The sequence below is a fragment of the Topomyia yanbarensis genome, chromosome 3 (assembly GCF_030247195.1).
Source record: "Topomyia yanbarensis strain Yona2022 chromosome 3, ASM3024719v1, whole genome shotgun sequence".
Classification (NCBI taxonomy): Eukaryota; Metazoa; Arthropoda; class Insecta; order Diptera; family Culicidae; genus Topomyia; species Topomyia yanbarensis.
Genome location: NC_080672.1, coordinates 428,246,955 through 428,261,478, shown reverse-complemented (window position 1 = coordinate 428,261,478; position 14,524 = coordinate 428,246,955). Strand labels below are relative to the sequence as shown.

The 14,524-nt window shown below is 34.9% G+C and overlaps 1 protein-coding gene across 1 annotated transcript in view; it reads right to left on the bottom strand.

The window, feature by feature from the left end:
- LOC131687315 (scavenger receptor class B member 1) overlaps positions 1–14,524 on the bottom strand; it is a 157,662-nt gene that overhangs the window by 16,107 nt on the left and 127,031 nt on the right. The window contains exons 5-6 of the mRNA XM_058971392.1: positions 14,277–14,415; positions 14,017–14,220 (exon numbers count right to left, since the gene is read on the bottom strand). Coding sequence (XP_058827375.1) covers positions 14,017–14,220; positions 14,277–14,415 — 343 coding nt within the window. The remainder of the gene's footprint in view (positions 1–14,016; positions 14,221–14,276; positions 14,416–14,524) is intronic.

Genomic DNA, 14,524 nt, shown 5'->3' with positions numbered 1-14,524 from the left:
TAAAACTGTCAATTTTTAAATCTTAAGTACACTCGACTCACTATTTGTGGTTTTACTCTATTTTGATTTCTTCTCACCGTCCGACTTATTTAATATGGAAGTATGTACTGTCCTGTTGTGTTTTCAACATAGTTTCAACAAATAACGAATATCCATCAACTGCAATTTACTTTATTTTTGTGGTTAGGTAAGCAAAATTTCCAATTACGTTTGGTTCTCTTTTTTCTTAAATTGATCCTTGATTCTTCCGTGTCCTCTCTTCTTTCGCTTCCTTGTCTTTTCTCTGTTATATCACTTCTCATGTGCAGCTGCAAGTAAGTTATAAGTCATGTTAGTAAAACTATTGCGTCGAACACTTCATTATAATTGAATTTTGAACTCAAGCAAACTACTAAATTTTATCCGCAAATTCACTGCATTCTTACCAAATAGAAAAACAAAATTCCCACACTTTGCAATATTTATCACGATTTTCGTCTACTAGTACTATTATTAATTTATCTGTTATTTTGTTTATGATCACAGCTCTTCTGTCAATCTGTAGAGGGTTGGCCCGATTCGGCACATAATTCGATTGGGCAAATTCCAGTTTGTCCAGCGTTGTTTACACCCCAGGCCATAATATCCGGCATTTCGTTGGAACTTTCCGTTTTACCATTATTGATTTCTAGTCCTGACGACATCTATGGACTTTGAACACACGCACCCTTGTGTCACTTCCATGATCACTGCATGCATGTTTAACAAGTTTTCTCGTAGTAGAATTTTCTATAACTTTGTCATTGAAACCATGACTCTATCTCGAAAGTTAGTTGAAATAAATTGTTTATCTCACTTTTAGGTAGATTAATCTCAATTCAGTATACATCAAAAGAAGGGGGCTTCCATTATGAAAAAGTATTCCTAGCACATGTAAAAAAACTAAAGCGCTTCTTTTCGTTTAAATAGAAGCTAGAAGCGTTCTAATTTTAGGAAGATCTAAAATTGATCTTTTTAACGGCTCAAGATAGAGCTTGACTGCTTTCGATGAAGTTCTTGAATAACACATTTTAGAAAAATTTGCTGAAGACACATAACATATTTTCATATTTTCCACGTACTTACTCATTCCTTTTTTTGATTTATCGTGTTCCCCGTGGCAATACCAGCCGCTATGCAGAAATGGTCTAATTAAGGAATTCCACGAAAATCCGTCCGAAAATCTTTACAATCGTGACCGACCTTAGATTCCAATGAAACTTTACACATTTCACCGGCTAAAAGACTAAACATTTTCCACAGTCAACGAAAGAGCAAATTTTTCTCTTTTATTTGCTATCAACGGCTGTGCTGGGCGATTGGCAGTTTGGAATTTGTTCCCGGGGTGAATTTCCCACGGTTGACTTTTGAGTCCTAGTCACATGTTTGTCGAAAAATGGTTTTGAGAAGTAGGGCCCGTCACTTAGTTGCTACAAGGAAATTTTCTTCTAGTCGCTGGATGGTGTGGCTGTGAGAATAGGGCCCGTACTAGTGGAGCGGGGATATAAAACCAACAACAATTTGCTATATATGCTTAAAGAAGAAATTTTCTTTTTTTTCTGCGAGATATTGTTTATGAAGGGCCCTCATAAAACAATATTCCATAACAAATATCACATAACATCGATGACTGGGCAGTGGGATCAAGGCCAAGTTCCCTACGGGTCGTGCAAAACTTAGAAGCAACATCAATTTAGGCACAGAAAACAGACGTCCATCGTAAAAGTTGAGTAAAAAATTTACGGCACATTCAAAGGCAATTGTGATGTTACCGATTGTATACTATTAACCCCGAAAATCATTCCCCAGAATTCCACCCCCAGAATATCATCTCCCAGAACATACTATTTCCCAGAAAGTCATTCCCCAGAAAAACATTATTTGGTTCTTTGACTTTTCCCCAAAAACCATACCACATAAACTGAAGTACCGTAGTGTTTTCCCAGAAAGAACTGTTCTCCGAAAAAGAATCATTCCCTCGAAAGTAACAATTCCTAGAAAACAATTTTCCAGAATGTACTCTTTCTCGAAAAAGCCTTATTCAGAATGAACCAATGCTCAGAAGTTTATTCCCCAGATATAACCATTTCCCAGACATTATTGCTAAGATGGGGAAAACACTTGCTTTGAATTATGAAAAATCTTAATGGAAATCAAAAATCTGCACTGCTAGCAACATTAGACAATGTCAGTATTTTTACATTTCTTTTAATAATATAAACATGCATGTAGGACAAATTGCAGAATTCAGTACAGGTGTGTTTTTGAGAGCTATTTAGTAACAACCATAGGAAGCGGTAGCCCCCTTCATAGGATCAAAAAGCATGGAAGAGTATTATGTAATTAAGGTTATGTGTTGAAACCAAAACTTTGTGCATTACCTAAATCAAGAAACTGATGCGGTGCATAGCTGCGAAGGGTTAACCGCCGAATGCGGCGGCTCCTTATTAACAAGCCAGTTATCGATTCGCATACCCGATTTATTCGAACATAGGAATTGATGCCTTCTTTCAAACATGAGCAGTTCTTTGAATCTTTTGTCCGCGAGATTTATTCAAACATATTTCTTTGGAGCTTTTCTGGAATCTATATTAAACAGTACTCGGAGTGCAGAACTAGAGACAGCACCATATGTCTAATTCAAAACGAGAAAAAATATTCCGCCAGCTAGCCCCAGACTCCCCTAAATATTATTGAATGATAAGAATATCCATATTCTAACAGCAACATTCACCCAAAGTTTTTAAAACATACTTTTTTTCAGCTAAAATTGCACATAATGCTTGTTTCGGTACGATAAGTAATCACTAAAGAAAATTTTTTTCGCCCAGGTGCCCAAGACCGCCTCTAGGCGGGCAAAGTATTTTACCAAAAAACCAAAACTTCCGAATTATTCCACTAAACCAATTCACATCTACAGTGAAATGCTAGAAACAGGCTACTCAAAAATATTTTTTTTAGATTTTGAAATTTCCAAAAATAGTTATGAAGAATTACCACTAAACACAAAATAATTTTTTTCCACGTTTTCCTCGAGTTTTCAACTTTGAGTTTCAATTGCCTTTGACAGAAAGCTACGAATATTCAAGTAATGTGTGTGTATGAAAGGCGTGAGCGTTGGGAAGAAATGATAGTGCGGATGACAACATACAATCATATTTTAGTAGTTTTATTTAGATTTTTATAGAGACCGCCTAGAGGCGGTGTTGGGAACTAGAGGGTTAAAATCGAAATGAATGCACATTTTGACAAACGGTTTGGCGTGTTTTTGGAGCATTTATCCTTTTTTTGCATTGGGTATTTTTCATACGTAAAAGTACGATCCACCCTCAAATACTCAAACATATGCCACAAAATACACTCCACAGTATATGATAAATGGTACTTATACTCCACGACTGTTATGTCAATTGGCCAACTACCATATGTCTTATGTCAAACGATATGCCAAATAGCTTTATGTCAAGTAAGTAGGTAATCCTGTTCAGAAGCTAGGACAATTTTTAAAGTGTTTTGTTGCACTGTTGGTACTGATTATTTTTCATATGAATACATTTTCTAAAAGAGTTTCCCTTCCCTTCCTTTGAGTTTCATTTTTTGGAATATTTGTTTGAAATTATGCAATGTATATTTGGAGTCTTTCGAGGTAGTGACTACGATCGAAGTTTCTTATTTGATGCGTTTCATTGATCATATATTCATATGGCGGTCATATCAATGAGACGTTCTTGGTTGACTGTCCCGGTTACAAGAAAATACTGCCAGATAATTCATACAGAACACCCTGGCATTCCCAGTGGGAGCGGTTGGTGTTCCACTTGACACTATTTTGTCATTGTTGCGGCTTCTTCCCAATCCCCAAGCCTTTTGTCTATAACTAACATTCTTGAAACATTACGTTGGTGAAAGTTGAAATGGACATTTTCAAATATCTAGCAACTTTTGAGCAAGACTATCCTGTTCGGCATAAAGTCTTTTGGCACAACATCGTCTGATATAAGACATTATATGGTAGTTGCTCATTTGACATAACAGTCGTGTAGAATAAGCACGACATAACACTATGACACACACTTTTATACACGGTTCCAACCACTCATTTACAAATTAGTTAACCCTCAGATCCAAACACATTTTTTACTATTGCTTTATCCCCCGTATACCTACGCATGTATCAGTGGTGCCATAATCACAAAGAATTGTTGTCAAATATTATGTTAGTTGGTTGTGGTATACGTACCATTTGGCATAAGGTATGAAAATACTTTTCGAATGTATTTAGTGCAACATGTTTGATTAAACCGAGCAATCGGATGGATCGTACATTTGCGTACGAAACATTTCCAATGCAAAAGAAAGGTAACTGCTCTAAAGACATTTGTCAAAATTTGCATTCATTTCCATTTCAATATAGATTCAAGGAAAAGTCGAAAAAAGGAATCAACACCTATGCTTGAATAAACCGGGCAGACGAAAAGATCGCAAGTTTGCTTGCAAGAGTTATTTGGCATACAAATTCAAAGAACAACTCATGTTTGAAAGAAGGAACCAATTCCGTTCGAGTAAGCCGGTTATACGAGAGGATAACAGGTTTGCTTGCGAGAAGCTGGCGATTTCGACGGCACATCCTCAGCAGCTTTATACCGCATCAGTTCGTTGAGTTATGTAATGCTCAAACCTCTGGTTTCACCACAAAAACCTCTTTTAATCTACCTAGCGGTGCAATTATGCCTTTCTCAATCATGAACAGGAGAATTATTGAGTTGTTCATATTCATTAAAAACTTTCAAATGTATATATTACATTTTTATTATACACGAAATGACAAACACCAAGAAAAGAAATCATTAGTCGAGTTCTAAAATTTTGTAAAAGAAAAACCAGCCACGCCAATATTAAATTGAAATATTGAGAAAGGCAAAAGGTGCAAAATCGGCAAAGTTCCAAAAAGTCGATTTTTATGAAATTTGTTTTTTTTTCGAGATAACATAAAATCTCGACGTTTCATGCATTTCAAAGGTGTTTGGCATCAAAAATACGAATTCTATTTCTGAAATTTCATGGGGACCCCCTTTTGAAATTTTTTTTTTTGAGTTCCGGCTTATACGGGAACTTCATATGTGACCGAACGGTTTAGTCTATATTTCCGGAACCATATAAGTGATTCGTATGAAATTTTATAGATTTCTGTGAGGATATTGCTACCTGTAACTCCGGAACCGGAAGTCGGATCGGGATGCAATTCAATAGCCATTTACGGGAGCGGAGCGCCGGGGCTTCCAGAACCGATGATGGTGGCCAATGTGACCAAAAAGACTTTGAATGGCTGTTAGTGACCTAGTACTACAAATCGAAGCAGTTGTGGTCACATTTTGGAAATTTTTTCACCATTATACATTCATAGCAGAATTTTTTAAAAATTGACATTTTCTGCGTAATCGTGCTCACCACCCTGTAATTCCGGAACCGGAAGTCGGATCCATCAGAAATTCAATAGCAGCCTATGGGAACGTTGTATCTTTCATTTGGGACTAAGTTTGTGAAAATCGGTTCAGCCATCTCTGAGAAAAGTGAGTGAGATTGTGTTCGCGTACAAACACAGACGCACATACATACACACACAGACATTTGCCGAACTAGACGAGCTGAATCGAATGGTATATGTCACTCGGCCCTCCGGGCCTCCGTTAGGGAGTCGGTTTTCAGAGCAATTGCAATACCTTTCTATTGAGAAAGGCAAAAATGAACAAAATTCATTAACTTTTCTGGGGAATGGGACATTCTGGATAATGGTTTTCTAGGGAATGGTACATTCTGGAAAATGTATCTGGGGAATGGTACATACTGGGGGATAGAATTCTGGGGAATGGCTTTCTGGAAAATAGATTTCGGGGGAATGGTGTACAACCGATGTTACCACGAGAGATGGTTCTGTGGTTATTACGTGTAGTGTGTGAGTTTGACTGAATTGACAGTGGACCACACAATTGATGTCCAAGTGACCGTCATAGTTATATTGTTATATGCCAGTGTGGGGGCCCTAGTGTTCTTTTGGATATTTGGCAAAACAAATATTTTAAACTTGTTTGTTCGAAGAATGTCTGTGCTCTGTGATTTAGCTGTAATATTTTAAAATTTTAAATAATCTCTTATTATCAAACATAACAATCAATGATACATACAAGCATAGGATAATAACTGGTAGAATAGTTGCAGGGAAATTAATATTACATTATATTTCGGTTACCAGCGCTCTCTGATTTACTTAATAGTCGATTGATCCGCTTTAGACCTTGGGGACCCAAGAGGAGATCAGGAAGAAGACAGAAGCGGAATCAATGCGATGTTTTAATTGCATCACTGACGACTTAGTACGCATTTTTAGGAGCAGGATACATTGGACTAGACAAAATAAAGGACTTGACGTTACACACTTCGAGACAAACAGGCGCAAAATGTAGTCTTCCTCCCGAGGACCGGTGTTTACTTGGCAGACAGTTGCCACTTTTTCCGATTTTGCTAATTTTGCCTCGCGGGACGGATCGATATCCCATAAGATATAAGCTGCAATCCTATCAGCCCGTTAAAAAAAAGATTGCATGATGAAGAACTTATCGGTAAAAAAGTTTTTCCTACAATAACTTTATACTTGTTTTTAAATTTCATACTAGTTGACATACAAAACTATAATTTTATTACAGAATATAATTCTAAGTATCATTTTAAATCAAAATGCATTTAACAAAAATCTTTAAAATATTTTTTTTCAAAATGCGATAGTTGTCGAGATATTTGAAATTTTACTTCATCAAGAACAATTAATTTGTCTTATTAAGCTCTTTTTAAAAGTTATTTGTGTTACTACGTCATAAAATGTCAACAATTTAATGTTTAGAGGAATTCCACGAAGATCCGTCCGAAAATCTTTAAAATCGTGACCGACAATCTTAGATTCCGATCAAACTTTACACATTTCACCGGCATGGAAGACTAAACATTTTCCACAGGTAATAAGATTATTTTGACTCAAGAGCAACTTTTCAAAAGGGCGTAAACGTTTCTACGTGTATGAATTTCAATTTTTATTTGTTCGATTATCGTATTTTATACAGCAAAACTATCTGAGAACGAGTTACAGGGAATGAATACTTCTGTCTGTAAATTGCGAAAAAACCCATTTTTTAAAAATTTTTATATTTTGTCAACAAAAACCTAAAGAGAAAGGAAACATTTTGAAGGTGATTGCATGATGGAGCAAAAATCGGAAAAAAAGTTTTTCTAACAATAACTTCAAACATGTTTTTACATTTCCTACTAATTGACATACAAAACTGTAATTTTATTACAGAATATAATTATAAGCATAATTTAAAATAAAAATGCATTTAACAAAAATCTTCCAAAATTAATAGTTTTCGAGATATTTGGAATATATTTGCTCCATCAAAAACAATAAGAAGATATTTGCTCCATCAAAAACAATTAATTCGTGTAATTATGCTCTTTTTAAAAGTTATTCGCGTTGCCCAATCATAAAATCTCAAAAATCTAATATTTATCGTTTTAAAAACGTAAATGCAACTTTTTCAGTATATGTGAATCATGGAGAAGCTTTCCATAAAAAAGTTTTCCTAACAACAACTTTTGACATATTTTTATAATTTATACTATTGTAAATCTTTTGAAAGTTACATGAAAGCAACCAAAATATGATTCAACTATATAGTTTAATCATCAGACCCTATGGTTAAATAATATTTTGGTTACTTTCATGTAGCTTTCAAATGGTTTACAATATCGCCTTGATGTCAAAGGAAAAGTTGTAGGAAAGTTTATGGGCCTTTTGAAAAACTTATTATTGTTGATGGAGAAACGCGAATAACTTATGAAAATGTCGTAACAAAACAAAATAATTGTGTTGTTAAAACAAAAGTTAAAATATCTCGAGAAATACTACATTTCAGAAATTTTTTGTTATGAGCATTTCGATTTAAAAGGCGTTTAGAATCATATTCAAAAAGAAAATTGTATTTTTGACTGCAAATAGTATGAATTATAAAAATATGTCAAAGGTTGTTGTTAAGAAAACATTTTATTGAAAGCTTCTCCATGCTCCAAATACACTGAAAAATTTGCTTTTACGCCTTTAAAACGATAAATATTAGATTTTTGACATTTTATAATGGCGTAACGCGAATAACTTTTGAAAAGAGCATAATTACAGGAAATAATTGTTTTTGATGGAGCAAAATTCCAAATATCTCGAAAACTATCGGATTTTGGAAGATTTTTGTTAAAGGCATTTTGATTTTAAATGATTCTTAGAATTATATTCTGTGATAAAATTACAATTTTGCATGTTAATTAGTATGAAATTTTAAAACATGTATGAAGTTGTTAAAAAAACTTTTTTACCGATAAGTTCTCCATCATGCAATCACATTCAAAATGTTTCTTTTCTCTTTAGGTTTTCGTAGACAAAATAGAAAAATTTAAAAAAATGGGTTTTTTCGCAATTTAAATTTTTAACATAAATTTTTGTTTTTTTGAAAGATGACACAACATTTTTTTCAGTGTATATTTTTTTTGGATAGAAGTATTTATACCCTGTAACTCGTTCTCAGATAGTTTTGCTGTATAAAATACAGTGAACGAACAAAAAAAAATATACGCTTAGAAACGTTTAAGCCCTTTTGAAAAAATGCTCTTGTATCAAAATATTCCAATTGCCAGAGAATATCATGGAGATTCATACACCGAACACACCTGCAAAGTTTCGTTCGAATCTACGATGGTCATATTTTGCGGTCGGCCGGTTTCTCATGGAATCCCTCTTTATCGTTTTAAAGACATAAAAGAATCCTTTTTAGTGTAATTAGATCATGGAGAAGCTTTCAATAAAAAAAATCCCTAACAAGAATTTTTGACATATTTTTATAATTCACATTATTTGCAGTCAACAATGCATTTTTCGTTCTGAATATGATTCTGGACGCCATTTTAAATCAAATTGCTCATAACAAAAATTTTCGGAAATGAATTAGTTCTCGAGATACAAATAAATTTTGTTGTTTGAGCGAGAGGAAAAATTAAGCAAGCAGGGAAACTTGAACATCCCCAACATGGTGCACAAGGAGTTGTTCAACAACAATTAGTTTTTCAAAAGGCCCATAACATGTTCTGTAACTTTCTCTTTGATATCAAAGCGTTATTGTAAACCATTTGAAAGCTACATGAGAACAACCAAAATATGATTCGACTATATAATTTAATCATCAGACCCTATGGTTGAATATTGTGATTGTTTTTGTATAAATTTCAAATGGTTTACTATATCGCCTTGTTGTCAGTTGGAAAGTTACAGGAAATGTCATGTGCTGTTTGATATTGTTGTTGGTGGAGAAACGCGAATAACTTATCAAAAGGTCACCACAATAAAATAATTGTGTTGTTGAAAACAAAATTTAAAATATCTCGAAAACAACCACATTCTAAAAAAATTTTGTTATGAGAAGTTTGATTTAAAATGGCGTTAAAAATCATATTCAAAATGAAGATTGTACTTTTGGCTGCAAATTGTATGAATTATACAAATATGTCAAAAGTTGTTGTTATGAATACTTTTTATTGAAAGCTTCTCCATGATCCAAATATACTGAAAAAGTTTCATTTACGTTTTTAAAACGACAAACATTAGATTGTTGACATTTTATGATGGGATAACGCGAATAACTTGTAAAAAAGGCAAAATTACACAGATTAATTGCTTTTGTTGAAGCGAAATTCCAAATATTTCGAAAACTATTGCATTTTAGAAGATTTTTATTAAATGCATTTTGATTTAAAATGGTACTTAGAGTTATATTCTGTACTAAAATTAAAGTTTTGTATGCCAATTAGAATGAAATTTAAAAACATGTATAAAGATATTGTTAGAAAAAAAATTTCACCAAAAAATATCATGAAATCACATTCCAAATGTTTCTTTTCTCTTCAGGTTTTCATTGACAAAATATTAAAAAATATAAAAAATAGGTTTTTTTGCAATTTTTTTAACGTAAATTTTTGCTTTAGTGAAAAATGACACAAAATTTTTTTCAACGTATTTTTTTTCGTATTCATTCCTTCTAACACGTTCGCAGATAGTTTTGCTGTATACAATATAATAATCGAACATTTTTTTTGAAATTAATGCACGTAGAAACGTCCACATGCATTTGAAAAATTGATCTTGCATCAAATTATTGCAAATGGTAGAGAAAATCATGGAGATTCATAAACCGAACACAACTGCAAAGCTTCGTTCGAATCGGTGATGGTTATATTTTGCGGTTGGATGGTTTCTCATGGAATCCCTCGCGTTACATTCCTGCAATGTGAAACTACACCGTAGCGGTTGATGTTAAGTATTTACGTACCTATTCGTCTATTCGTGGGTACAATAACGGCGACAAAGATGTCGCACTAAAGAGAGGTGATATGATAACATTAAAAAGAACTTCTTTCCAGATGCTCTGAACGGCGTTCGAGTGATGGAAAAGCGACAAGCCCTACCAATAGTTACCAGACCTGACGATATGAAATTATAAGTCCAAGCAGAGTACGAGTCAGTACTTTAGGCAGACGGAATACCAAGAAATCCGTGTACATGTGCTTCTATAAACTAGTGCTATCAAAATCATTACATAGTTTTTAATATCAGACTTGACACCACAAACTAATAATGTCGGCACATAGCGAATAATTGAAACTAATCAGAACTTCGCTCTTTGAAACAAATCTCAAAAAATCCTATTACCCATTCGTTGTAAATACATTGAAATTAAAAACAAGATCATTGTACTTGTGGGGGTCGGTTCGACGGATCAAGATGAATTAAGTTCAATCTCCGTTGATATCGTCCACAAGTTCCAATTGACCGGCTTCCTCTTCCGGGTTACAGAAACGAATTTTCATTACAGTTTGCTATCTATCTTGCTGACAAAACATCTGAGTTTAGTTTTAATACTGAACTAGGAGAAACGACTACCGCTACTGTTACCTAGCTAACATTATATTGCCTTTACTAGCTACCGTAGGCCGACTTGACTACTGCGCATGTATTGAATCGGTTATCATGATCGTTTATAATTTCCCTCGCCTTATCAACCAAACTCGATTGTGATAAGGTTGATGACTGAGTACTAGTATAGTGTTATGGCAAATGTTTGTAGATGCTGTCAGTACTTATTTTCGACCCAATAGTGAAAATATTTCGTTCAGTACGTCGGAAATAATCCATAATAATCAGGATGAAACTGTGTGGTAAAATTAATTTCCAATTTGCAAGTTCGAGTTTGAGTGTGTCATTCGAATCCGGTTATAGGTTTCTGGAGGCGATGGTAATTTGATTCTCGCCAAGTTTTAACTCTAGGTTGGATATATTCTTTATCAAAAGTTTTTCATGGCACCGAAAATAGTGGTACTTATTTTTATTCAGGACCAGTATTACGCTTATTTTGGGGATGTGCCTACGTAATGTAGTCAACGCGAGACAGGACACAAAGTCCTGTAGACGGACAATAATGAACTAGACACTGTTACGGAACGCAAAACGGGGTCGGTCTTCCCACGATTTTTGATACTGGTACTACCTGTACCACACTCGTAATAGAAACATTGCTTATTGCTAAAATATATTTGAACTGAAGTCGACTGTTTCCAATTTTTAGATTAGGTGTATGGCTTTGCAGTCTAATTTTTAAGCAAAAACAAACTATTTTGTCTTCATCGGACGTTTCGGTCCGTTTGGGACCCTTTTCAAGGATTCGATAATTGTTGACAACAAAACAACAATTATCGAATCCTTGAAAAAGGTCCCAAACGGACCGAAACGTCGGATGAAGACAAAATAGTTTGTTTTTGCTTAAAAATTCGACTGCAAAGCCATAAACCTAACCTAAATATTGCTAAAATATTCGAAATTGCATTTGTCACCAAATTTAATGAATTAGCTTTCACTTGGTACAATAAAGTGGTACAAAAAAAAAGAAATAACCTGATCACCTTGTTGTTCTAAAATATAAAAATATTGAAGATGGGAAACGCAAATATCTTTTTACCAAACAGCTTCTGGGAGGCTTCCCCCTCACCCCCGTGTCCCTTCCTGGAGCCGCCAATGTTCGAGTCCAGCTTCTCGTACTGGAATCAAAAAAATTTGAAGTCCATGTAAACAAACTCTTTGAACTATCAAAAAGTGAGGTTAAACTTTGGTCATGCAATGCTCCATATAAAACTTACCCGAATAGAAATGTACAGTAACAAAACCTTGATTTTCACTGTGACAGTACAGTAATTTTACAATAATTTACAGTAAGTTTTAGTGTTATGCTACAATACAAAAACAATAAACTTTAACGTTTTTACAGTAAATTTCAATGTAAAATAGACTTTTACAGTGAAAAAGGGGGGTGGTTATGTATCTTAACAGCAAAAAAATCAATTTTTCTCCATTCATTTTTTTCTCGAAAACAGTAAAATTTAATGTGAATGCACTGTATCAGCTTTTTGCTGAACAGTGAAATTTATTGTTACATGAAATTTTATTGTAAATCTACTGTGAGAACTTGACATCGAACAATGTTGAAACAGTAACAACTATAATATTTATTGTTTTATGATTGTTTGTAGGGTAAATGCTATTGTAAAATTCTATCCGGGTAACCTTTCCGACTGTTTGCCTACTTTCAGGGCAGTTGGAAAATGAGGCAATGTAGGTACCATATCCATGTACGAAATGGAATTGAAAATATAAAACTTTAATAGTTTCAGCCGAGTAAGCCCTTCGTTGTGTGCAGAACTGGCAACACTAGCCGCGTCCAACAATTGATTCAACATTTTTTCGCTTTGTCATAAATCAATTCCATTGAAAATCGTATCGGTCAGTTCTGCATTATCCACCCAGAAAAATGTATCTAAATTCATTCGGATTATTAATTATTGTTCAAAAATGTATCAAATAATGCATCGTTTTGTAGTAGAACACCAGCTCTCTTAATCGCATGATGTAATATGTATGCGAAACAAATGCTCTAAAAGCAAAAAAAAATGTAAAAACCGCCTCTGCTAATTATGCAAAAACATGCTCTTTCCCACGATACCAATCACTGCAATTACAACTAGTAACAGCAACATCAGCAACATCAGCAGCAGCATGAATGTGAGGCGACAAAATCAATTACACCGCACCTGCAGGTAGCTAGCAAGCATAGGGGTGGCCCACAGACTAATCAATTGGGAATCTGTTTTGCAGTAATCTACATAATATCTGCTATCTCCTCTCATTCAGGTGCTACACAAGCTTGATTAAGGTGATCTTAATAGTTCAGATGATCATCGTACGAGATAATAACATAAATTTTCCGCCTTCATTCATGCAATTCCCAACCCACCGCGTCATTCGTCTCGGCGGCGGCTGTATGATATGAGACAGCAAGCAGCGGGAAAAACCGCACTGAGACGTACCTATAACTCCCGGTACTTGTTGTGTTAGCCTTTCGCCGCTTCTGAGCTACTTGATCGAGCCAAGCTTAAACATGCGAAAAATAGCGTAACCGCGATTTAATATACGGAACCGTTTCAGTCACTGTTTGGTTTATGTTCGATTGTGTGTTTATTAATGGGTTATTATATGTAGTATGAAGAACAGAGAATGAGGATCGCGATAGCAAAGATCGAGTCGTTCTACTACGGTTTACAGGTGAAAGGGCCAAATGATACTACATATGTACTGACGCGATAAGTGAGATGGCGATGGATGATTCGGATTTTTTTTCGAAGTCATTTGCTCGAGGTGATGGTGAAAGAGCTTCGCTCCTTGAACGATTATGATCCTGAAAGTAATAGAAAAGGAAAATATGTCGCGAGCAGAGACTGAGACGAAGCGATGCTGCCTTTCTTGTCTTGTCAGTTGTTACATGATTATGAACGGATTTTTTTTCGTTGGTTAATGGCACTCACCCCATTTAGCAGACCCATCTGTGACATTGGCCGTCGATTTCGGGGGTAAAATCGATGTGCGAGGCTTACGAGTGTGTCGTCGTATCCAAACACCAGCTCGTCTGCTGTTAGCGAGATGAACGGCTTGTACTTGGTGGCCGTTAGCACCAGCGAGATGGTTTTCGCCAGGAAGTAGCCGAGATGCTTGCTCTGGGTTGAGATGGTCTGTGGGTTAATGAAAAAATTAGTGTGATGTTTACAAAATTTAAAAAAAAACCTACCAGCAGTGGAATATTTGGTGTCGTTATTCGTTGATTCTTATCTACGCTTAACTCAGGAACAAATTGTAAAATTTTCTTGTGCTGATATGTTACAGTGTAGTTGTCATGGAACTTGATATTCACCTTTTCCATATCTTCTCTGGAACAACGCATGGGGAAATATTCATGTTAGTAAAATTACATTGTAATAATCTGATTGCTGTTTTGATGTACGACTGAAATGATTCATTCACTGATGCAAATTAATT